Source organism: Chionomys nivalis, chromosome 8 (assembly GCF_950005125.1).
Source record: "Chionomys nivalis chromosome 8, mChiNiv1.1, whole genome shotgun sequence".
NCBI classification, from domain to species: Eukaryota; Metazoa; Chordata; class Mammalia; order Rodentia; family Cricetidae; genus Chionomys; species Chionomys nivalis.
In genome coordinates this window covers 31,417,196-31,440,535 of record NC_080093.1, presented here as the reverse complement: position 1 = coordinate 31,440,535, position 23,340 = coordinate 31,417,196, and the positions used below count along the sequence as shown (strand labels likewise).

At 43.6% G+C, this 23,340-nt stretch overlaps 1 protein-coding gene across 8 annotated transcripts in view; it reads left to right on the top strand.

The window, feature by feature from the left end:
- Vldlr (very low density lipoprotein receptor) overlaps positions 1-16,143 on the top strand; it is a 39,217-nt gene extending 23,074 nt beyond the window's left edge. For 6 of the 8 annotated variants that reach the window (XM_057777677.1, XM_057777676.1, XM_057777681.1 and 3 more), the window contains 15 exons: positions 111-482; positions 569-691; positions 781-903; positions 1,486-1,605; positions 1,709-1,834; positions 2,319-2,490; positions 3,049-3,267; positions 4,690-4,808; positions 5,503-5,642; positions 5,929-6,070; positions 7,261-7,407; positions 8,482-8,565; positions 8,905-8,985; positions 9,925-10,094; positions 11,238-16,143. In XM_057777677.1, coding sequence (XP_057633660.1) covers positions 111-482; positions 569-691; positions 781-903; positions 1,486-1,605; positions 1,709-1,834; positions 2,319-2,490; positions 3,049-3,267; positions 4,690-4,808; positions 5,503-5,642; positions 5,929-6,070; positions 7,261-7,407; positions 8,482-8,565; positions 8,905-8,985; positions 9,925-10,094; positions 11,238-11,273 — 2,174 coding nt within the window. In that variant the 3' untranslated portion in view covers positions 11,274-16,143. The remainder of the gene's footprint in view (positions 1-110; positions 483-568; positions 692-780; positions 904-1,485; positions 1,606-1,708; positions 1,835-2,318; positions 2,491-3,048; positions 3,268-4,689; positions 4,809-5,502; positions 5,643-5,928; positions 6,071-7,260; positions 7,408-8,481; positions 8,566-8,904; positions 8,986-9,924; positions 10,095-11,237) is intronic. The other 2 variants (XM_057777680.1, XM_057777678.1) reach the window with 1 other exon arrangement.
- Positions 16,144-23,340: the final 7,197 nt, after the last annotated feature.

Genomic DNA, 23,340 nt, shown 5'->3' with positions numbered 1-23,340 from the left:
AGAGCTAAAATTCATCATCAAAGATCAATATATTGGATGTGATGATGAGAGTCTTGTATTTTAAAAAAAAATGCCGATGCACTTTTAATGGGATGCCTTCCCTCTAACAGGCAACATAACCTGTAGCGCTGATGAGTTCACTTGCTCCAGCGGCCGCTGCGTCTCCAGGAGCTTTGTGTGCAATGGCCAGGATGACTGTGACGACGGCAGTGATGAACTGGACTGCGCGCCGCCGACCTGTGGGGCCCACGAGTTCCAGTGCAGCACCTCTTCCTGCATCCCCCTCAGCTGGGTGTGTGATGATGACGCGGACTGCTCTGACCAGTCAGATGAGTCTCTCGAACAATGCGGCCGGCAGCCCGCGATGCATACGAAATGTCCTGCCAGCGAGATCCAATGCGGCTCTGGCGAATGCATTCACAAAAAATGGCGGTGTGACGGAGATCCTGACTGCAAGGACGGCAGTGACGAGGTCAACTGCCGTAAGTAACTTTCCAGTTCTCTCCCATGTCCCGCCTGGGGGACCATTTTGGCTACCTTCATTCCATTGCCTTACCTCCTTCCATAGCTTCTCGAACCTGCAGACCTGACCAATTTGAATGTGAAGATGGTAGCTGTATCCATGGCAGCAGGCAGTGCAATGGCATCCGGGACTGTGTGGATGGCTCTGATGAAGTCAATTGCAAAAACGGTGAGGTTCTCTGCATGGCGTTCAGGTAGAACCATTGGTGCTCTGGTCAACCCAGCCATGGAACTTCTCTCCTGTGTTTGGCCTTATAGTTAATCAGTGCTTGGGCCCTGGAAAGTTCAAGTGCAGAAGTGGCGAATGCATAGACATCAGCAAAGTGTGTGACCAGGAGCAGGACTGCAGGGACTGGAGCGATGAACCCCTGAAGGAGTGCAGTAAGTGAGGGGCTTGCTTGAGGCCAGAGCTGGGGCGTTCCATTCAGTCTGTCAGAGCTAATGCTGTTTAGACCCTGCTTGATGCCCCGTTGAACTCAGAATGAACTAAAATTTCATATAAGCTTGACAATAAAGTGTTATGATGTGGGATTCTAGCCAATGGCAAACTGATTTGGAGTTTAGAACGATGACTAAAAATAATAGCAAAATAGGTAAATCCTGCATAAGCTGGTAGCCTACCATCCGACCTGAAATGTTTATCTATGAAGCAAATACTCAGATCTTAGCAAGGCCATCAGCAGTGGTCTGAGTTTACAAGTGAATAAGATAAATATCAGTTAAGAATAATATGTCATTTTAATTTGGACTCTGGGTTATGAAACAGAAAAGAAAACGAGCAATTGAAACTGGGAGAAAGATGTTTGTGCAGCATCTTAAGAGTGTTGGATGGCGTATGGGATGAGAGATATGATCAAAATGATCTCTGTATGTGGAAGTCTCAAAGACTTCCATAAATCTAAAATACTATATTAAAAACAAAGAATTAGCTTCCAGGTGACTTTTGTTCCCCTTTTATTCCAGATGTCAATGAATGCTTGGTCAATAACGGTGGCTGCTCTCATATCTGCAAAGACCTAGTCATAGGCTATGAATGTGACTGTGCCGCTGGGTTTGAACTGATAGATAGGAAAACTTGCGGAGGTGAGTTGAAGCCAAGAGTCTGGCCCCCGGAGGACATGGGAAAGGGCAACATGCACTGGGTGAGGCCCCAGAACAGCAAGGCTAATTCTGCTTTCCCTCCTAGATATTGATGAATGCCAAAATCCAGGGATCTGCAGCCAAATTTGTATCAACTTAAAAGGTGGCTACAAGTGTGAATGTAGTCGTGGCTATCAAATGGATCTTGCCACTGGCGTGTGCAAGGCAGTAGGTAAATGGATGCGGGCTGGTGTTGCTCTGGGATGGTTATGAGTTAGTCCCCACAAGGGACGTCCGGTGACTGGGACAGTCGACCTACACCTAAAGTCATACCCTAGATCAGTGCTACCAAACTCTGTGTGCAGCAGGCCACGTAATTTAAAGCAGCTCACCTTCCCATGCATCTGTCTTGGTCTTTCCTTTTGCACAGGATACTAGGACCAGTTGCCATATTTGCTTCTTTTCTGCTTCTGAAACTGAGCACATTGTAGGCAAGTGACTTGATTATCAGCCACCTGATTGCTGGATGCTGTAACCCCAGGACTGCCTTCCTAAATAGGACAGAAGTACTTACAGCTCCAGGGGGTTTGAACTCCAGGCTGAGGACTACCGAGATGCTCAGCAGGATCTTTAGAAGTGGTCCTCTGTGGAGAGGAGGTGACTTAGGAGATCTTGCTTTATAGCAAAACTAAATCAACCTGGCTTATGTCTTATAGGCAAAGAGCCAAGTCTGATCTTCACTAATCGAAGAGACATCAGGAAGATTGGCCTAGAGAGGAAGGAATACATCCAACTTGTAGAACAACTAAGAAACACGGTGGCTCTTGATGCTGACATTGCAGCTCAGAAGCTATTTTGGGCTGATCTAAGCCAAAAGGCCATCTTCAGGTAACTTTCACTTGCATTCCTGACATCTGGACACATAAGTCACTGTCATTGGGCCTGTGGAAAGGATTGGAGTAGGGGGTGGGGCTTCTCATGTCTCTAGCTCCCGTCTACGATCTAGTTAGTTGGGATTATAAACCCCACACTGTTATTAAGTTACCATAAACTGTTATTTAGGGATGAATCATTGGCTATGAAGGGAAAGGATCTGAATTCCTCATATTTTCTCCACCTATAGTTGTGAACTGTCTTCTCTTGCTACAAATAGAAATGATGATAGTAGCTTTTGCTCACTGGAAACTGCAGAGCTGGGGTGATGGCTGGTGAATCAAATGGTTTTCTTCCAATTTTGCTGGGCTTGCACCTAGAATACATTGCTACAACTAGATAGGCTACAATTTTCCATCCCCAAGCAACATAGCTGAATAACTTCAGCGGTGAGCTGTGGGGTTCCTAGAGTCTTCCTGAGTAAAGTCCTAGACCATTTTATAAGCAGAAAGTCCAACCTTCAGGGTCCAATGGTGACAACTTTTAAATTTCTTGTGACCTATTCTGTTTCAGTGCCTCAATTGATGACAAGGTTGGTAGACATTTTAAAATGATCGACAATGTCTATAATCCTGCAGCCATTGCTGTTGATTGGGTGTACAAGACCATCTACTGGACTGATGCGGCTTCTAAGACTATTTCCGTAGCTACCCTAGATGGAGCCAAGAGGAAGTTCCTGTTTAACACTGACTTGCGAGAGCCTGCCTCCATAGCTGTGGACCCGTTGTCTGGGTTCGTATTTTATGTTTTCCTTTGCTTAACATTTTGAGTGCTAGAGCTTTTCTAGCATCCTAAGAGTGCCCAGGAACAGAATTATCTGGTTCAAGACACCAATGCCGGTATGTGTTGTTCAGTCCTTCCCACTTTTCCCTTAATTCCGCCAGCTAATTCCCTTGTCTCATGTCTCCATTCTCTCTCTCTCTCTCTCTCTCTCTCTCTCTCTCTCTCACACACACACACACACACACACACACATATACACACACAAACGAACAATTTATTACCTTTATAAAATCTAGGATCTACAAGTAGGAAAGAATGTGATATTTGTTGTTGGAGTCTTACTGTGCCTAATATGATCACCTCCAGTTGCCTCCCTTTTCCTGAAAATGACATAATTTCCTTCTTCTTTATGACTAAATAAAACTCCATTGTATACATGATAAACTTGAATGAAAATACCTTCTTGAATCCAATCACAATATATAATGTATACTAATAAAAAGATAAATGTTGTGAGTGACCAAATACAGAGCACTCCTGGGGCAGACCGTGTGCATGATGTGCCTCCCAATCTCACTCCTGATTGTCCAGCTGCATAACAGCGCTAGTGATACTTTAGATTCATGTATGACATACAGCAAAAAGTGATGTCTAAATCCTTTGCCCATCCAGCTTCTGCACAAATGAGTATGTGTGTGTGTGTGTGTGTGTGTGTGTGTGTGTGAGAGAGAGAGAGAGAGAGAGAGAGAGAGAGAGAGAGAGAGAGAGAGAGAGAGAACAGTTTGCTGGGTTGGTTAGGCCTGGGTAATCAGATCTCAGGCTCAAGGAAAATATTGGTGTTGGCATAACCCTGTTCCCTCAAGTTTCCATCTAAAACTGCATATTGTATGAAAGTTCAACTGAAAGGACCAGACTTCTGTCAAAACATTTCCCTGAGGCAGGCAGCTTAGAAAAAGTTGACTGTAGTCATCACAGCTGATCTCTATAAAATATCATTAGAACATCATCACCAAGCTCCTCCTTTAGAGTTTACAGAAAATACCTCCTTCATGGATCCAAATAAATGTGCCTTTAGAAAGGAATATCCAACCTTAGGACTTTGGGCTGAGACTTATACATCAGCTCAACACAGACTAACACAGTTATGACTTGGAGATGATATTATTGTCTCCTGGAGTCCTGAGGAGTAGACCCGAGCCTCATACAGGGTAAGGCAAGTATTCTTCCACTGAGCTATAGCTCCAATCCTTGTGTAGCCTCACTGTTCAGTTCCATATACTCAGAGAACAGAATTAGAGCCTCAAGCACCAGCATTTATCTTGAGAGCCTCAAGTTCAGGAGTTTGCTGTGCCCTCTTTAAGTTTTGGATTTAAGCCACAGTTTTCTTTCTTCTCAGTCACTAAGGCACGTTTGTGATTTAACTCTTCCCAGCTTTGTTTACTGGTCTGACTGGGGCGAACCAGCTAAAATAGAAAAAGCGGGGATGAATGGCTTTGATAGGCGTCCGCTTGTGACCGAGGACATCCAATGGCCCAATGGAATTACACTCGGTACGTGTGACCTTCCTCCTCCCTCACTAGCTAACCTCCTTCATTGAGTTTAAACGGATGTCCACTCTAAGTTTGAGGTGATACTTCTAGTTCTATCCATAGCCAGAAAGAGAGACTGAGAAAACATGGTGGACTTCACAAATTACGGGTGCCAGAATGGCTGGCTTGTCATCTAGTTGCAATGGCAACTCAGTGAATCTTGGATCTTTGGGGTTTTTCATATGGAACACAACAGGCATGGGTGCCTTAGCCTTTTCTGGGTAATAACTTGTAACCATTTCCTTCTGAGTTATCTGGGAAGAAGTGCAAATACAGAGCTTTTTTTCAAAAACACTTTCTATAACATATCTTGTGTCAACGACTTTGAGAGTCTTAGAAATCCCATTGGCCCCTGTAGAGGGAATACAGTTACAGGTTCTATCGCTGGCTTCTCAAGTATTATGGTGTCCCCATTAAGAGCTTCTGATGGAGAAAAAAACACAAAACAGAATAGATTCTTTGGATTTTGTTTGTTTGTTTGTTTTGTTTTTCGAGACTTGGTTTCTCTGTAGCTTTGGAGCCTATTCTGGAGATAGCTCTTGTAGACAAGGCTGGCCTTGAACTCATAGAGATCTGCCTGCCTCTGCCTCCCAAGTGCTGGGATTAAAGGCACGCATCACCACAGCTCATATCATGTCAATTATTTTCTTGCTAGACCTTGTCAAAAGCCGCCTCTACTGGCTCGATTCCAAGTTGCACATGCTGTCTAGTGTGGACTTGGATGGCCAAGATCGTAGGATAGTGCTCAAATCTCTGGAGTTCCTAGCTCATCCTCTTGCGCTCACCATATTTGAGGTAAGACATGTGCCTAACATGTAAGCAAACACTTTTAGAACAGGTGTGTGGGAAGAGGAAGGACCAGTAGACAACTGAAAATTTTCTATCTAAAGACTGGTACACATTAGATACTAAGCCCTCAAAGAACTTTAAGAAACCTGAACTTGTTTCGCTTACCCTTCATACTCAATATCCTGGAGAATCACTCAATAACCTCATCCCATTAAATGATGAGTAAAACATATTAGAACTTGATTTGTGTCAATATTGGATATACATGCTAATTGTTGGCGTTCTGTTTTAGGATCGTGTCTACTGGATAGATGGAGAAAATGAAGCAGTGTACGGTGCCAATAAATTCACTGGGTCAGAGCTGGCTACCCTAGTCAACAACCTCAATGATGCCCAAGACATCATTGTCTACCATGAACTTGTTCAGCCAGCAGGTAACATGAAGAAACCCACTCCTTAATGACCACGCCAATGGAGTAGTATGATCTAGAACCTACTACCTACTGACTCCTTAGCTACTCAACTTCCCTTAAAATGGAGCCTTTGTCCTCGTGAGTCCTGGCCAAACTCTGCACTTGATGTCTGATATCTCATTCCAGCCATCTTGGAGAAATGGCTTCAGAGTCAGCTCTTAGCTCTTTTCAGTTCTCAGTGTCGACAGCTTTCATCTTGATTTCTTCTGGGTCCCCCTTGCTAAGCCTAAGGCAGCAGCTTCTTCAGTGGCTTTCAAGTCATAGCTATATCTCAGGGATAGTTTTCTAGGTAGCAAAGTACCACAAATCAAGTGCCTTAAACAACAGAAACTTATACCTATTAAAATTCTGGAAACTAAAAGTTCAAAGTCAAGGTGTTGGTAAGTTGGTTCCTTTTGGGGATTTGAGGAAAGGCTCTATGCAAGACCTCTCTTCTTGGCTTATAGATGGCTATTTCCCTGTGTCTAGTCACACCTTTTTTTGATACATGCTTGTGCCCATATTTCATCTTCTGAGGACACTTGACCTACCCTAACGACCTCACCTAACTTGATTCCCTCTGTCAATACCATATCTGCAAATAAGAGCGCATTCTAAGAATTACCAGTTAGGAATTCAGTGTGAAAATTTTATAGAGAGACATAACCTGTCATACCTATTCTCCCCCATGACACATCTTATATAAGATTCAACAAATCATCAGACATATCTAGTCATCTTTTCTCTTGCCCAGGACACTGGCTCATCTGTCTAACGAGAACCTCGCACCTCCCTGTGGCTGAGTTCCCTTTCATTCTGTAGGAGTTAGTCAGTATAAAGCCAGGAAAATGTGACTTGCCTCCCTCCTTCTGACCCTTCAGTCTGAGCTTTGAACAAACAATGTGAGCCAGGCCTGATCCCTTACCTCCCTTCACACCGACCTATGGAAGATATAAGTCTTATTCCACTTCCAAGAAACCTCTGACTCTGGTATCTTCAGATTGTGCTTCCAGTACAATGATTGACACCATTCAACATCAGTGATACACATTCTTCACCGATGTTACCCTCACTTGAGGGACTGACAGAATAGGCAAATTTAGCTCCATGGGGAGTGCAGATGGTTAACACCACAATGCCTATTTTCAAGAACCTTTCTCCTTCCTGACTAGGTAAAAACTGGTGTGAAGAAGATATGGAGAATGGAGGATGTGAATACCTGTGCCTGCCAGCACCACAGATCAGTGACCACTCTCCGAAATATACCTGTTCCTGTCCCAATGGGTACAGTCTCGGGGAAAACGGACGAGAGTGCCAAAGTAAGACTTACTGCATTTCAACTACAAGCAAGACATAAAACAAACACTATAAGCCACCAGCTACGACAACTTGTCCGGATTTGAGAAATTCGGGTGTAGCTAACTTTTGAAATAGATTACAGAATATTAGGTGTTACTGTTGTGTGACAGGCATTCGCTATCAGTACTTTGATCTGACATGTGCCGCATTTCAACATCACATGTTTGTGAGTGACTGGTGTCAATGTGCCACACACTAACTAGTTTGTACCCGTCGCTCTGTGACTTGAGCTAGTCAGTTTTCAGGTAAAGTCCTCCACAGAGGGCAGAATGAATGCAAGGAAGACATTTGAGGAAGGAGGCCACAGTTGCAGGATACTTACTAACCTCAGTAGATGACATAAGTTTAAACTTATGTCTCGGATAGTCTGAGCTTGAATTTTATTTTATTTTATTTTTTTGTTTTGTTTTTCGAGACAGGGTTTCTCTGTGGTTTTGGAGCCTGTCCTGGAACTAGCTCTTGTAGACCAGGCTGGTCTCGAACTCACAGAGATCCGCCTGCCTCTGCCTCCCAAGTGCTGGGATTAAAGGCGTGCGCCACCACCGCCCGGCTGAGCTTGAATTTTAATATTTTGTTCTCAGCTTTTGATTAATCAGCAAGCTGACTGCAAGCAAGGCGCTCACATAGTGATTCTTAGCATCATTCTGTGCCATACTGGGCACCTACTCAGTTTGCTGAGAAAATAGGTGCAAGTACACGGGATATGCATAGCACACCAGAGCATTTTTGAGAATATCTGTGGCCATTCAGGAGCCTTGCATTTGCTGAGAGGCGATTCATATGGCTGTGAATCTTTATGAGTTGTCAACTTCCACATGCTGATTGCTCTGCCCAGAGTTTCATATGTCTCTGGTTTTTGCTTGGAACTGGCTATTTCTCTCCATTCAGACACATCCACTTCGCAGTTGAGTTCTGCAATGGGTTGTCTCTTTCACCTGGAGTTAAAATAACCTTTCATCACAATGTGTCTGGACTATGCGGCCAGCCACGCAGGAACCTTAGCCTTAACTAGGTTCTTGGTTTTTATAATCCAGGTCCTTCAACTCCTGTGACTTACAGTGAGACAAAAGATATCAACACAACAGACATTCTGCGTACTAGTGGACTGGTTCCTGGAGGTATTGGATCCAGTACTGCAAACTGTTAATCTCAACTAACTGCCGCTTAAATAATTAATGCAACATTTAACTGCTGGTTCTGCCCCAACTGGCTACTTGTGCCTAAAGTCCAAAGATTTCAGAACCTGTGTATCCTGGATTTCTCTGACTTAATTAAACCTGTTGGTGAAATGGCTATGTAACTCAAATAATTCTAATCCCAAGTTCTTCTGGTTTGGAATTATAGTGGATACTAGACCTCAATATTAGCTACAAAGGTATAAGGATTTCTACCTAAGGGGTAGATTTCTAAGTCTTAATTCAAGTCCTGACAAACTGATTCCTTGTATGTCCTTGTAGAGATCAACGTGACCACGGCAGTATCAGAGGTCAGTGTTCCTCCGAAAGGAACTTCAGCTGCCTGGGCCATCCTCCCTCTCTGTAAGTAAATTTGCTTCTTCTATAGACCCAATAGACAGTTCTAGGTCATCTACAGTCACCTTCTTGAGGCCTCTTATGCTGTCATAACACAAGGGACACTGAATTGCATTCACTCCCTCATCTGACTGGTACCCACTCTTCGGCAGTATCTTTCACATGCAATGGACTCCCGTGAATATTCACCAGTTGCCTCAGAGGTCTTACTGCTTCCTGTGCTGAGCTTGCTAGCCTTGCTTACCCCTGCACACAGCAAGTCACATTAGCAAGAGTTTTGTTCTAACCCCATTAGTTGTATTCAGAAGCAGGAAAGCAAAGAGACAGATGCATTTTTGAAAAAGATGTAAAATTCAAAAAAAGTAAGTTGGAGGGGTTGTTGATTGGTGGGTGTGTGTGTGTGCGCGCGCGCGCGCACGTGTACACATGTGTGTTTTCAAGACAAAGTTTCTTTGTGTAGCCCTGGAACTAGCTCTGTAGACCAGGCTGGCCTCGAATTCACAGAGGTTTACCTGCCTCTGCCTCTGAGTGCTGGGATTAAAGGTGTGCACCACCACTGTCCAGCCATAAAGGATAAATTTATAGTGATTAAAGATTTTTAAACTCAGGGGAAAGGACCTGTAAAGCCACCTTCAGGCATGTAAATTGTAAGGCATCTTGTTTGACTTAGCTTACTGTTTTCCCTAATATACCAGGACCACTTGACTAACACTTTAAAGTGTTCTATAATTTTCCTTGTTTGGGCCTAGGTTTGGGATTCAGGACTCAGCATTTGCCTGGGTGTGGAATAAAAAAAAAATTCACAGAACCACTGGGCTGAACGTATTTGAAAATTTTGTCTCATCTGTATTCCAACTTCCAGTTATCCAAGCTCCTGAAAATGGAACTTTTATTAATGTCAATTCCCATAGATCCATGACTATTAGACTTCTGATTTTTTTTCAGTGCTCTTGGTGATGGCAGCAGTCGGGGGCTATTTGATGTGGCGGAATTGGCAACATAAAAACATGAAAAGCATGAACTTTGACAATCCTGTGTACTTAAAGACCACTGAAGAGGACCTCTCAATAGACATTGGTAGACACAGTGCTTCTGTCGGACACACGTACCCAGCAGTAAGTCTGCTTTGTCTGTAATCACTGTGGCTTGACATGAGTCTCTTCAAAGGAGACCAGAACCTCTCACTATGAGTACCTGGGCTGAGAAGGATCATGGCATCCCCAGATGATCCTTTATCCACTGGCTGCATGTTAGATGCTGGGTGTCTGGCCCGCTAACACAGTCAGTCGGTAAGCACCTCACCCACAGAGGAAGGCAGGTGAGTCCTACTTGCCATTATTTTAGATTATGAAAATGACATGGAAAGAGCAGTATGAACCAACTGGCTTGTTTTTGAACTTCAGTTCCTTGCCTAGTGGATAGCTAAAGATAAATCAGTGTGGGCATGTGAGGATTGTGTATAGGGAGTTGGCCGAAAGTCAATAGCGTGAGTAAGATTCAATTAGCCGAAAGTACTAAAAATGCTTGCCTTAGAGAGTTGCTCCATTCCCACCCCAGAGAGCCAGCTTTCCACAGGAGCCACACTGCAATCACATGTTCTTCCCCTCGGAACCCAAGTACATATCCAGCCTCCAGTTCAGGACCATGCTGAACGAAACACGCTGAACGGGAACACTGCCCTTGCGAGTTCCACAGTGGAACTTGGAGCAGTGTTCATTTTACATTCTGCGTCTTTTCACATTTGTTTCCAAGGTTTGCACTTCTTAAACAGAATCAATCACAGTTTGTTTGCTTGTTTGCTTCTCCTAGCAAGAAGGTACAGATTATGTAGCCCTTACATGAAATACTTGGTGCCAGAAGTGTTCAGGGTTGGGGATTTATTTTTAGGGAGCATGGAATTTGGAGATTTTACATAGGAAAAAAGTCTGAAGACAAAATCCGTTCACTTTATGTGTTCTTATACACATATTCTAGGTTACTTTACATAATATTTTAATGTGTGTTCATTTTGACCACAACCAATAACATTAAGGTGAGGTGTGGAGTTTTCTAGAGTTTCATGGTGGTACTCAGAAAATTTAAGATTTAGGAACCCTTTGGGGTTCCAGATTTTCAGGTTGGGAACACAAATCCAATTCATGCGTCTGGTCTCCATTTCTTTGGGTCTGTGAATGGTCAACTCAAAGTCCATTCCATAGAGCTGCTCACAGTGAGTAACCACCAAGCTGAGCTCATCTCAACCTTTTTCTCCTCCGCAGATATCAGTTGTAAGCACAGATGATGATCTGGCTTGACCACTGAGGTCTAAACCAATAACACCCCACTCCGGAACGGTAACCGAGCCAGCGCTGAAGTTTTCTTTCTTCCTCCCATCCGGAAGAACATCAAGATATCTTTCTGGGGATCAAGTTTGTGTACTTGGTCATTTTTATATTACTTTTGTAAATATTCCTGGCCACATACTACTTCAGCTTTGGATGTGGTTACCAAGTATGTGTAACCCTTGAATCTCTAGACAGTATTGCCATCTCTGGCCACATATGCACTTTCCCGAGAAAGCCATATTCCAGCAACGAACCTTGTGCGGTAGCGACGCCCACCTGTACATACATTGTATAGGCCACCTGTACATATCCCAGAGAACAATCACTATTCTTAAGCACTTTGAAGATATTTCTATGTAAATTATTGTAAACTTTTTCAATGGTTGGGACAATGGCAATAGGATAAAACGGGTTACAAAGATGAAATTGCCAAAAAAAAAAAATTTGTAAACTAATTTTGTACGTATGAATGAAATCTTTGACCTCTGTGGAGGTTTGCAAAGACTGACTTCAAACTACTGTACATTTTTTTTCAAGTGCTAAAAAAAAATTAAACCACACAGCTTAACCATGGTTTTGATTATTCCTCTAAGATGGACTAGCAACAGCCTGATTATCACCAAATGTTCTAGATATCTGAGCTATAGCTCTGGGTGTTGTACACCTAGCCCAAAACTGGGCTAGTATCTTTTATAACCAAGTCCTAACTAAAGAAACAGGCACCATTTGATATTTGTTCCCCCAAATTCATCACCCATCCTTCCTTCCTTCTTTCTTCTGTCCTTCCTTTTTTCCTTCCTTCCTTTCTTCTGTCTCTCTTTCCTTCCTTCTTTCCTTCCTTCTTTCCTTCCTTCTTTCCTTCCTTCTTTCCTTCCTTCTTTCCTTCCTTCTTTCCTTCCTTCCTTCCTTCCTTCCTTCCTTCCTTCCTTCCTTCCTTGCTGGACTCAAGATTGCAATTCTCCTGCCTCAGCTTCCCAACTTCTAATATTACATGTCTCATGTTTGGACCACTACACTCAGCCAACATATTTATTTCTTAAAAAACACTGTCTTCCCAGAATTCCTTTTGCTCACAGAAGATTCCTTTCCCCCTCCTTTTCACATTGACCTAGCAACATATGCTAAGATTTCCACAGGTTCTCATGTTTTGTTGTCCCTGTTCTGTCGTAATTTGTAGGTCAGTCAAAGACAAGTGCCTTCTACGGCATAGGAAAGGGTTTGTTTTTATAAGAGCCTGACTTGTCCTGCTGTGAAGATGGGTAGGAAGGATGCTAGGCAGCACTGTTGTTGAACAATCTAGGTTGTGGTTCTCAGCATGCCCCGGGAACAGCAGTAGTGGCTGCTAGGAACTTAGCAGAAATAAATCTTCTTGGGACCCACCCGAAACCTACTTAATCAAAAGCCCCAGTAATGGGGACCAGGAAACTGAGTCTTCACAAACTCTTCATGTAGTTCTGATATAACCGCAAGTTGGATAAAAACTATTCTAATGTGGCTTTATGGAGAATATAATTGTAACGTAGTGAACACTATGTTGTCAGTCTATGGCATCGCACATATAGGGATGTTCTTCCTATAGGGCATTTGTGGAACTTTGAAGATAAGGAGCTGGAGGTGGGAAAGTGGTACTGTGTAAAGGGAGGAGTTTTGGGAGTTTGTCATCACATTGGCCATCATGTCCTTACTCTGAAGTCTCCAGATGCCTAAAAGTGAAAGAAGATGCGTGGCTTAGAGCCCAGACAAGATGCTTTGATAGCTCCACTGCGAGGTGGGCACTGTAGAAAGGGCACTGATTCCTTGGGAATGAAATGGCTGAACAAGCATCTAAAACAAACAAGGTCATTTCATTTTTATAAACCTAACATTAGCTAGAACTCACTGTGTTTTAAAAGGCATTTCATTTTAAAAAAATGAAGTGCTTAAATATTGAAAGAATATTGTTCAGTATTGCGAGGGTAGTTAGTTATCTGGTGAGACTGCTAATTGGGTCAGAGGACAGTAGTTCACAAGGGATGAGAACCTTGGCATTTACCACCCAAACAAGATCTTAAGAACTGTATGTGAGCTGGGTTGACCTAAGCTGGCTGCATCTCTAGAGTTTAATGTAGTGGATAATTAATTAGGAGGTGAAATCTGAAACATCAAATTCTTAGAAAGGATATTTATAATTAAACCAGCCTGTCACATGAGGCTGCAGTGAGTGGAACCTCAGGGACTTGAGGAATATCTGCAAAGGATAGACAAATCAACAGATTTGTGGACCCCAGTTTAAAAAAGTCCAGTCAAGTCTCAGAGTCCAAAATTTTAAGAGGTTGTTGCAAGCTACATGCTTTTTGAGCAGAAGAAGACCTAGAAGATCAGCAGTTCCCTTAGTATATTCTAACAGCTACTTTGAAAATTTGGCATCAAATCTAAGCCTTTGGATCTGGATAAATAGGGGCAAAAATAATTCTTTGAGATTTCAACTGGGGCACTTACCTTGGTTCCAGACATCCCTTTTAAGAAATGAGCAGGCAGGTTTTAAACAGCACAGTTGCTGGCCAGTTAAAGGAGTCACTTTTCAGCTGGGAACACTGCAGAAAGCTGAGACCCACCTACTGTCTAGCTTTTAAGTTCTCCCCAACCCAAAGATGCTGGTGGGCTTCCCATGTATCATGTAGTTGAACAGAATTGATTCCCTAGCGTGCTTACCTAGCAAAGTCTCTCCTACTGGAACAGTATATCCCCTTAAGCCCAAATGAATGTCATGCTTCTTTCTTTCACTTGTGGCAAAACAAACAAATTAAAAAATAAATAAATAAATCACAGACCCTTTTGCTTCCTTAGGTTCAAGAACAAAACAAAATGCTATTCCTGATCCAGAACTTTGAGCCCTTTGTTTCTAAAGCCAGTGTTTCACCCTCTTTGGAAAGACTGAGAAAATGTGTCCCCTATATCAGTTATATTCTAGATCCTTAAACTGGGCAAATTCCTGAAATGGAGAAAGGTCTGCAAAGGTGTCTCAATTTCAAGGAGAAAAGAGATGGCTTGGAAGATGGGGCGGTCATTGTTGGGGAGTTTCCTGCTGTTGCTTGTTTGTTCACAGAGATTCCAGCTCACAAGAGCTTCATGGAAGGATAACAACCACCATTTCTGCATGAATCACGCTCCCATCCACCTTCAGTAATGAAAAGCTGAATGTAAGTTAGTAAGGAGTCCTGGATGGAGGTTTGTGATCATGTGTGCCATCTCATACGGTGTCACTCCAGTCTGTAATTGTGTTTCTGAACCTGGTTCATCCGAGAAACAGGAATGAAGTGGGACCGGAGACCTCGAGGCCATTTCAGCCTCCCTATGAGTGTGTGAACTCTGGGACAAGAGTGAGATAGGGAGCCTGGGGGGTATGGGTTTGGCAGAAGCTCTGGGATATCTCAAGAATAGCTTTCTTCTTGGCTGTGCTAAGTGAGATGGTGGCTGGGTGGCTATGTATAGGGTTCTACACATTATGTCAATAGCACACACTTCTCTGTCCCGCGTGTGCTGGCTTGGGCAAGTCACTAAGCATCTCTGTGATGTGGAAATGACAGGGACACACTGGGGCAAGGAGATGCATACAGCAGTGGAGCCTGAGAGCTCAGCACCATGTCTGGCATTTGGTGTCCTTTGGCAAACACCTAGACTATCATTGTCAGTATGTGTTGGTCCACAGCCTGAGAACTGGTAAGGGACTTTACCCAGTGAGTCTTGTGGGCAGCTTCACTCATGGAGTAACAAGAGCCTTTCACCTGGAATAGTTCTTCCCCATCATACCGAAGTCTGAAGTTCAGGAAGGATTTCATCTCCGACAGGTGAAATGCCTTAAAGGACAATATGGTGTCAAACTCAGACTCATAACTGGTTTGTGTCTGCCTTGGCCTTTGACTACTTCTCCTAGGGCATGGAAACACATATTGGCACCTGCGGAGTCTTTAAGTGGCTGTCTAAGTGTTTTTAATGACCATTCAGTTCCTACCATATGCTTAATGTTGTGCTAAGTAAGTGTTCTCTCATCTTATTAGATCCTCACAGTAACCCTAATAGGCAAGTATCTTCGTTTTGCAGATGTGAAAGCTAAGGTCATAAACCATGTGAGATTCCAAACTAAATAAGCTTGCTGCCATGGTTGCGGGGGAGGGTGCTGTCCTGTGGATATCACATTGTATGTTTGCTGAGTCTTCTTTCCTACAGATTGTAGAACACGTCTTCATTTTCTCAATCGCTTTGGACTTCCCATTCAGCATGATGGTGCACAGAATTATAAAGCTGGCATGGTACCATGTATATAAGTTGGTTAAGACACACCTTCAAGATGCTAGACTTGGTAGTAGCCATCAAGAGATAGCTTTGAAGGAAAAGATCCAGATTCCCTACAGGAACTTGGAGATGTCATGTCCTTCTCTAGCAGAGCATACTAGGACAAACAAGCTACCACCCAGGAATTCTCAGTTTCCGAGGCAGCCAAGTGGAGAGCACACCAGAGAAGACGGGAGGGAATGAGACTTGTTCATAGAATGCTGGTGCTGTGACTTCCCAACTGCTCCCAAGTGTTCTAGAATCTGCCCGAACACCCGGCTGTTTCTCAATTTACATGTACCCTTGGGGAGAAGAGAATGTTTTTGAGCAAAATGACTGGCTTTCACAAAACTGTCTCGCCTTTTTTCAACATCACACTTGATACTAAAAATATGATTTAAGAACGTGTGACGTCTCGGGAGGCCCATGTGCACGACCTGACCATTGCCTTAGGATGGTCACTGTTGCTGAGGCACACATTGGAACGCGTCCAGTCCCTGCTGACCTGTAGATAATTATTTTTCTCTAAATGAACTGTACATTTATCTTCAATAAAAATTTATTTTTGAGATAACTGTTGCAAGTCCACTTTTTCTAGGGATCTTTTCGAAAAACATTTGCTTAAATCTTCCTTCTCGCTCAGCTGAATAACTAAGAATGACTCAACTGCCCTTTAAGGAAAACACTAAGAATCATCCAGTCAGGCTAGATGACCCCTCTCTTGTCACACTGAGAAGGACAGTAGGGCCTCAGTACAAGTGACAGTGTGTTAGGTACCTCCTCACACCCCCCATCCCTGTCCCTCTTTCCATGAAAGATCCAGATTCCCTGGATCTTTCATGAGAGAAACAAAGTCAAAGCCATGTTCCAAAATAGCAGCCCTTCCCTCTGAGGACGGCTGGACCAGGCGCACGTGCCTGCAGGGACGATGCTCCAGGATGCCGGATAAAACCGGCATTGACAAGCAAAAGAAACCATTCTTGCATTTTCTGCCTCCTCGACTTTTCCAAGTCTGTTACAATAGATTCATGATAAGGTTAAATCTTCATGAGCCTTAGAATTTTTCCACATGAATCTTTTCTAAGAAATGGGCCTCCAGTGTTTGAATTATATTGGCTGAAAAATCTTGACTCTGGGAGAAGATAGGTAAATTGAAAGATAGAGAAACTCAAAAAAGAAAGACAGGAAGGGAAAAAATGGAAGGGAGAGAAGGAAGAGGAGAAAAGGGTGGGAAGGGAAGGAAGGGCAGGGAGGGGAGGGATGGAATCTTGGAAACATTGAAGGTCACACACTATAGAGCCCTTAATCCATGTAAAGAGGCACAGCACATGGGACTGGCCTCCCACCCCTTGGCTCTCTGTGTGCGCAGACATGCCTACCATCTCAGCTCTTCCAAAACTACCACAGCCACCCTCATAGGTGCCTCGGGAGCAAGGGCCAAGTTCAGGTGACGCCTGCTCATCTTGCACCATCCGAAAATCACCGCCATAATTTTCTCCCACATAGAAATATTTTAAAATTTATTTTATGTGGATTGGTATGAGGGTATAAGATGCCCTGGAACTGGAGTTGCAGTTGTGAGCCGCCATGCAGGTGCTGGGAATTGAACCCGGATCCTCTGGAAGAGCAGCCAGTGCTCTTAACCACTGAGTCATCGCTCCAGCCTGTCACTATTACTTTTTAGTAAAGTTACAATCTTTTGCTCATGCACACTTAGGGATCGGGTTTCTGATCTACCATCTTGTATTAATCTCGCATTTACAAGTGTTCCTCCTTAATTCTCTCCTTGAAACACTGGCACCGATGACCTTTTCTATACTCCTAAAAAACAAGATTAATCGTCCTGCACTTTTTGGTTTTGCAGGAAGCCTCACACGTGACTTCCTGCTGACTAAAAAATGCCAGTGGTTGCCTAGGATCCACCAGTTACACAGTGAGGTCTTTTTCATCAGTGGGGGACAGCAGGCTATGCTTCACTCCACTCAGGAAAGTGAGGTTAGTGCACCTTCTAGATTAATTGTGCTCAGTAGACAGATCTGGCTTATAATCTAGGAGATGATAGGAACCAAATACAGGTCCTCTATAATAACAGTTTAATTGCTATTAAAGAATTCGAAAGCTACTAAAAAAAAAAAAAACAGTTTGTAATTGCTGAGTCATCACTCCAGCCCCCGTATTTGTTTTCATCCATTCATATGTGACATTTTCTGAGGATTGGTTCCTTAATATTGAAAGGAAATCTACTTCTCAGCCTGATGCCAAATGAATAGGCCTGTGGTTTTCCGAGAGGAACTGCTCAGTGGAGGACAGATTAGGGTAGGAAGCCCAGTGTTCTTCTCTTGGGCCTCAGAGGAATAGTGGTAACGGTCTTAGAACATCTAGAACAATTTTGAGATGGGAAGATTCTAGATGGAACATCAATTAGGACAAAATGCAAAACTCTTTGGATGAAACTAAATCGGGATGTATGGGCCTAGCCTTCATAAGTTACTCCCCCCCCCCCCACACACACACACACATATCACATCACATCACATTTTGTCCTTATTTCATTTGCTTAGTGTGCCCTATTATGAGTCAGACATTGTTCTTGCTGCTGGGGAGTCAGTAAGACTATGACAGACAAAGCCACACCCTTCATGATGCTCATTCGAGTTGGGAGCCAGGAACTGAGCAGACATTAAGCCAGGTGGAGACAAGAACTAAGACCGAAAGTAAAAATAGAATACAGAATGATAGCTGTAGTTTAGATAACCTGTCAAGGATACCCTCCAGGAAAATGACTGGAACAAAAAAACCAAAGTACAGGGCAAGCCCATCAGGGGAGGAGCAAGGTCCTGAGTGAAAAGCATGCATGACTCATTGTAGACAAAGCAAGGTGGCTTCGTAGCTACAGGAGGCAAAAGTAGACTGGGAGGAAGGAAAGAAGGCAGCAAGGACCAAATGTGGGCAACTTCAAGAGTCATGGTTAGAACTCAGGCATGTCGAAGTGATAGGATAACATTGGGGGGAGAGAGGGGGAGGTAGCAGAAACACACCCAGTTTTAAAAGATTTGCATGGGATGATTTGCTTAGAGTACATTGCAGGGATGCAAATACAAAATCGGGGTGTAAGTTAGAGGATTATGGCAGTAGTTCTGGAAGATGCCCATGGCTGGGGTAGGGCTGACAGAAAGCCACGCTTCACCTGAATTGCATGAGGAAGGTATGTGTACACGCTGCTTCCCGCAAAGGGGGATGTGTGAGCCACATGTCCCTTCCTCCAGGCTCCTGTCCCAGCTGCGTTCTACCTGAAGACACCAAGGAAGATACCAACTAGACAGCCCCTGGCTGACGAAGGATGCTGGGCACAAACCACATAGATGAAAACCCTGACAGTGCTGCATGCAATGTGAGAAGAGAGTTAATGGTGTTGCTCCCGAGCCAAAGGAAGTCAGACTCTAGAAGAATCTAGCAGCACCTGGAGCATAAACTTTCACCTGCGGCACAAGGCTTCAACGTGTCAGTCCGTCCTTTTCTATCTTCCAAAACAAGTTCTTCCAGGAACACATTTGCATGGGGTCATTGGAGGACAGGCCAGCTCTCAAACATGCCCCTCTGGAGACATGCTTCCTACAGGTGGTATAACACAGTGGCCTTCGACGGTGTTTTCTGTCCACCCAGCCGCTTCTCCTGTCCCTGCTAGCCATTTGGCTCTTAAGAGCCATCCAAATTGCTTTCTTTAGGAAATTCTGGGATCCTGGCATTTCAGAGATAAGGGAGCTCCTAAGGCACTGAGCCTGACACCGGATGGAGAAAGACGTAACTATTCTGGTGAAGCAAAGAACCCACTCATAAGACTGGCTTCAAGGCCCACAGTGTAGCAATAATGCTTATCATAGGCCACAAATTTCCTGACAGCGCATGCCCTTCTGATAGAGAGAGAGAGAGAGAGAGAGAGAGAGAGAGAGAGAGAGAGAGAGAGAGAGAGAGAGAGAGAGGATAATTGTCTAGAAAAATAAGGTCTCCCTAGAATCTAAAATTTGAAGGATTTTATTTAATGTGCTAAGACTAAGACATGAACTGAGTTTCCAAACTGCCACCTGCATGTCACAGAACAGAATTCAAATGTTAACAAGCAGCATATGAAAACAGAAAGCCACTTCCCACACATCAGCCCCAGTACCAGCTTCTGCTCAGAAAAGCAAGCCTGCCTCTTGATATCTCGGGATCTGGTAACCTCCAGGAAGGACAGTGCTGGGAATAGAGACTGCGTGCAGCTCTCCTGGCAGCCTGTCCCCAGCAGCAGACACAACGTTCCCAACACTCTATGAACTGTCTCCATTGGGAAACAGATAAAGATTTCAATGGGCCTAATTAATAGCATCAATTCACCAGAAGTGGCATACTAGTTTGCCTTGCAATCTCAGGCTCTCAGGAACCCAGTGAAATTGAGATGGAACGGTATCTGCTTTTGCCTTGGCAGAAGGCCTGAGAACATAATGTCCCTGGGAAAGGCAATTTCTATATTTCTGTAGGGACGGGAAATCTTTATAGTCACTGGAGAGGGTCTCTGAGCTGAGACTGGGGAATGGGCTTATTCACAGATCCAAATTGTACAAAGAATCAGATAAGGTGGGAAGAAGGTGGAGCAAAAGTGCAGGGAGTGGACGTTTGCATCCTGAGTAAACAGACAAGACCAATGTGAAATACACAATTTTGGTTTACTGTGTGTGTGGGTGGGTGTGGATGTGGGTGTGTGTGGGTGTGTATTAGATGAATCCTACCACATCTACCTTCATGGTCCTACAGTAAAATTTATTGACTGGCTTTTGATGAAATTTATAGCAAGGCCACAGTCCTAGACCCGGGTGGACATGTCAACAGAGCAGTGAGGGACTTACCAGGCAACCCAATAACTGAATAAATGGAGTCACTAGAGAAGCATAGAGCCCAAGAGACTGAACACTTCAGGGAGTTGTGTTCATTCATGGTTCAAGTGCCCTTATACACATGGCTTGAAGGTGATCTTTAATAAGAGTTTGATCATTTTGTATATGAAACAAGGTTCGTGGTGTAAAGTTTTCGCCTTCTGGTGTCATGTTAGAGCTAAAGAGTTGCTATTTGGTGTTTTGGGGTTATGGATGCACAACCTGTAATCTTGACATGACTTAAAGTACAGGGGAGGATGGGTATAGGTTTTATGCAAGTACTACCATTTAAGGAAGCATAGGAGAAACTCTTCCATCCATGAAGTTTGGTGTTGATGGGGATTCTGGGATGGATCCCTGGTGGATACTGAGATGACTGAAACACAAATTCTCACTTTTAGTGTCAGCGACCCGGGATCTCCTGCTGCCTACCTATTCTAGACTGAGCTGTATACTACCTAAAGATGTATACAGCTCAGTCTAGAATTCTCCAGTTTCACACACCTCCATAACTCCAAATTTTTCTATTACTGCTTTCTTATTCCCAAGACCCAATATTTAAGTCCTAAGATGCCACCAAAATGGACAGAGCCAACCACAGAATTAGTATCTTCAAAGCAAAATATAGGAGTCCTTTATGCAATTGTAACAATTCAAAATTTCACAAAATACCCAATTCTACATTGAAGACAACATGCTTTGGCTAGAGGACACAGAGAAACCAGGCTGGAGCTGAGCTGTAGGTGTCCTCCCTGCCTGTCACTGTACATAAAGCCAGAAAGTGCTATGCAGGACTGCTGGGGGAGAGTTGTTACCAATGGTCTTACCGAACTTTGAACCATGTGTGCCCTAACATCAACCTACCAGACAAGATTTGCCTACCTGTGCAATGGTAGTATGGCTGTTTTGTGGCGGGGGTTAGGGGAGAGATAATCAACTGTTTTCTGACTGGATTGAAATCCTACTCCAGGAGGGAATGCGTTCCTGCTATACATAGTAAACCCAGCCAAAAGCCAAAAGCCTATGACCGGTGAAAGAAAGGTAATAATCCAACTCTGGGAGTTAATGTTGACTTTAACTGTGGCTTGGGGATAGGGGCGTGTTCTGATCCTTCAAACTGAACACTTAACTCTCATATCTGTGCTTTCGCTCTGGAGAAAGCTCCACAACGGTAAGACCATGAGAGCCCGGGTTGGAAGCGATGGGCTCTGATCTTAGTTGGTTCCTACTTGCCTTATAGTCCTGGCAAATTCCCTTCTATTCCTAAGTCTCCATTTCTCCACCTTACAACAAGCCAATGATAAACTCTGACTTAGTCACTCCACGCAGCTATTAGGAGGACCAGATGGGAAAACAGATGCGCACCATTCAAATGGGCGCTCTCTCCCCTCCCAGAGCTGTTTGAACGAAAGGTATTTGCCATGTGCACATTTGGCAAGTTCACAGCCTAGATAGAGGCTGTGCTGAAGTTTGACACCACAGACTTGGGGTTTACAGGAAGAGTCACTGTGCAGGGGGTTCTGTGGTTAAGATAATGACAAAAGTAAGTCATTCACACTGAGGCCAGAGAGCCCTATTCCCTAATCCATTACACCTTCCAGAGACCTTGAGCGTGCCTTCCTCCTGACAACAGTTCTTGATATTAGCAAAGTATGCATGTTTTACTAACACACAGGCTTTGTTGGACTTAAAAGGCAGAAAGAAATCCTGAAACATACTCTTAGAAAACTTATGTCTTAGGAGATATTTTCATGAGCTGTAACGGATTTACAGGATACAGTGGTTTTGACCTTCAAATAAGCTTGCGTCACCCTTCTTACAGTTGAACTTACTAAGTGTTTCTTTGGCCCTGGCCTATCGTGGAAGCTGATGCAATGCAGGGCAATTCAGTGTGAGCAGCTGTGGCAGTCCGGTCACACTGCAATGTTGTTCTCTTAAACATAATGAGCAGTATAGAAGGAAGTACCCTGGACACCATGTCCAGAAGAGAAGACCGAGTCCAGATTGTACTTGTTCATATGACACACCTTGAGAGACGTGGGCAGCCAGCACGTTCACAGAGCGCTGTCAGGACGAGTTCCTTTGGACTTCTGTTTCTTTTATGACTGTTTAAACATACAAAGAAAAGGAAATCCAAAATAGTTTTTGAACACCCCCGTCTGTTAAAAATGTTCTGGTCTAATTTCATCCCTGACACTTCCTAACGCGTGTGTGAGGCCAGGCTGGATTTGCTTAGCTACATGAGGACTCCAGGCAGAAGGCTATGGTGACAGCCTTCTTCTAGCTTTTCCGTGAAAAAGACATTTCTTGCTGTTTTCACCAGAAAGGGCCACTTTCTCTCCAGTATTAACAAATCTCTCCGAGCCTTCCAAAATTAACTCAAAACTTTATCTCTGGAATGTTGCCAATCAGAATACGTTTTTCTCAGTGCTTGTGCTAAGCCCTCTTACTACCAACAACTGCCAGATCCAGTTTCTCAAGCTAACTGTGTAGATATCGTCTTTTTATACCAAAGGTACGCTCGTGAAACTGGTGTTCAAAACCCTCCTCACCAAGTATTTAAGAAAGCCATAGCACTGTGACTATCGAATAATATATTCTAAAAAACTGAAGGCCATAGAATATTTCTTAAATTATTTCAAAATACAAATGTTATTTTGATACAAAACTAGATTAAATATTACAAGAAAATATGTCAATGCAACCCATGATCAAAGACACAACAATTCCTCAGGTATAACTGTTCACTGATTATTAAGAAAGAAACACTGAAATCTCTTATTATAAATATAGATCATCTACTGCATGTCACTTAG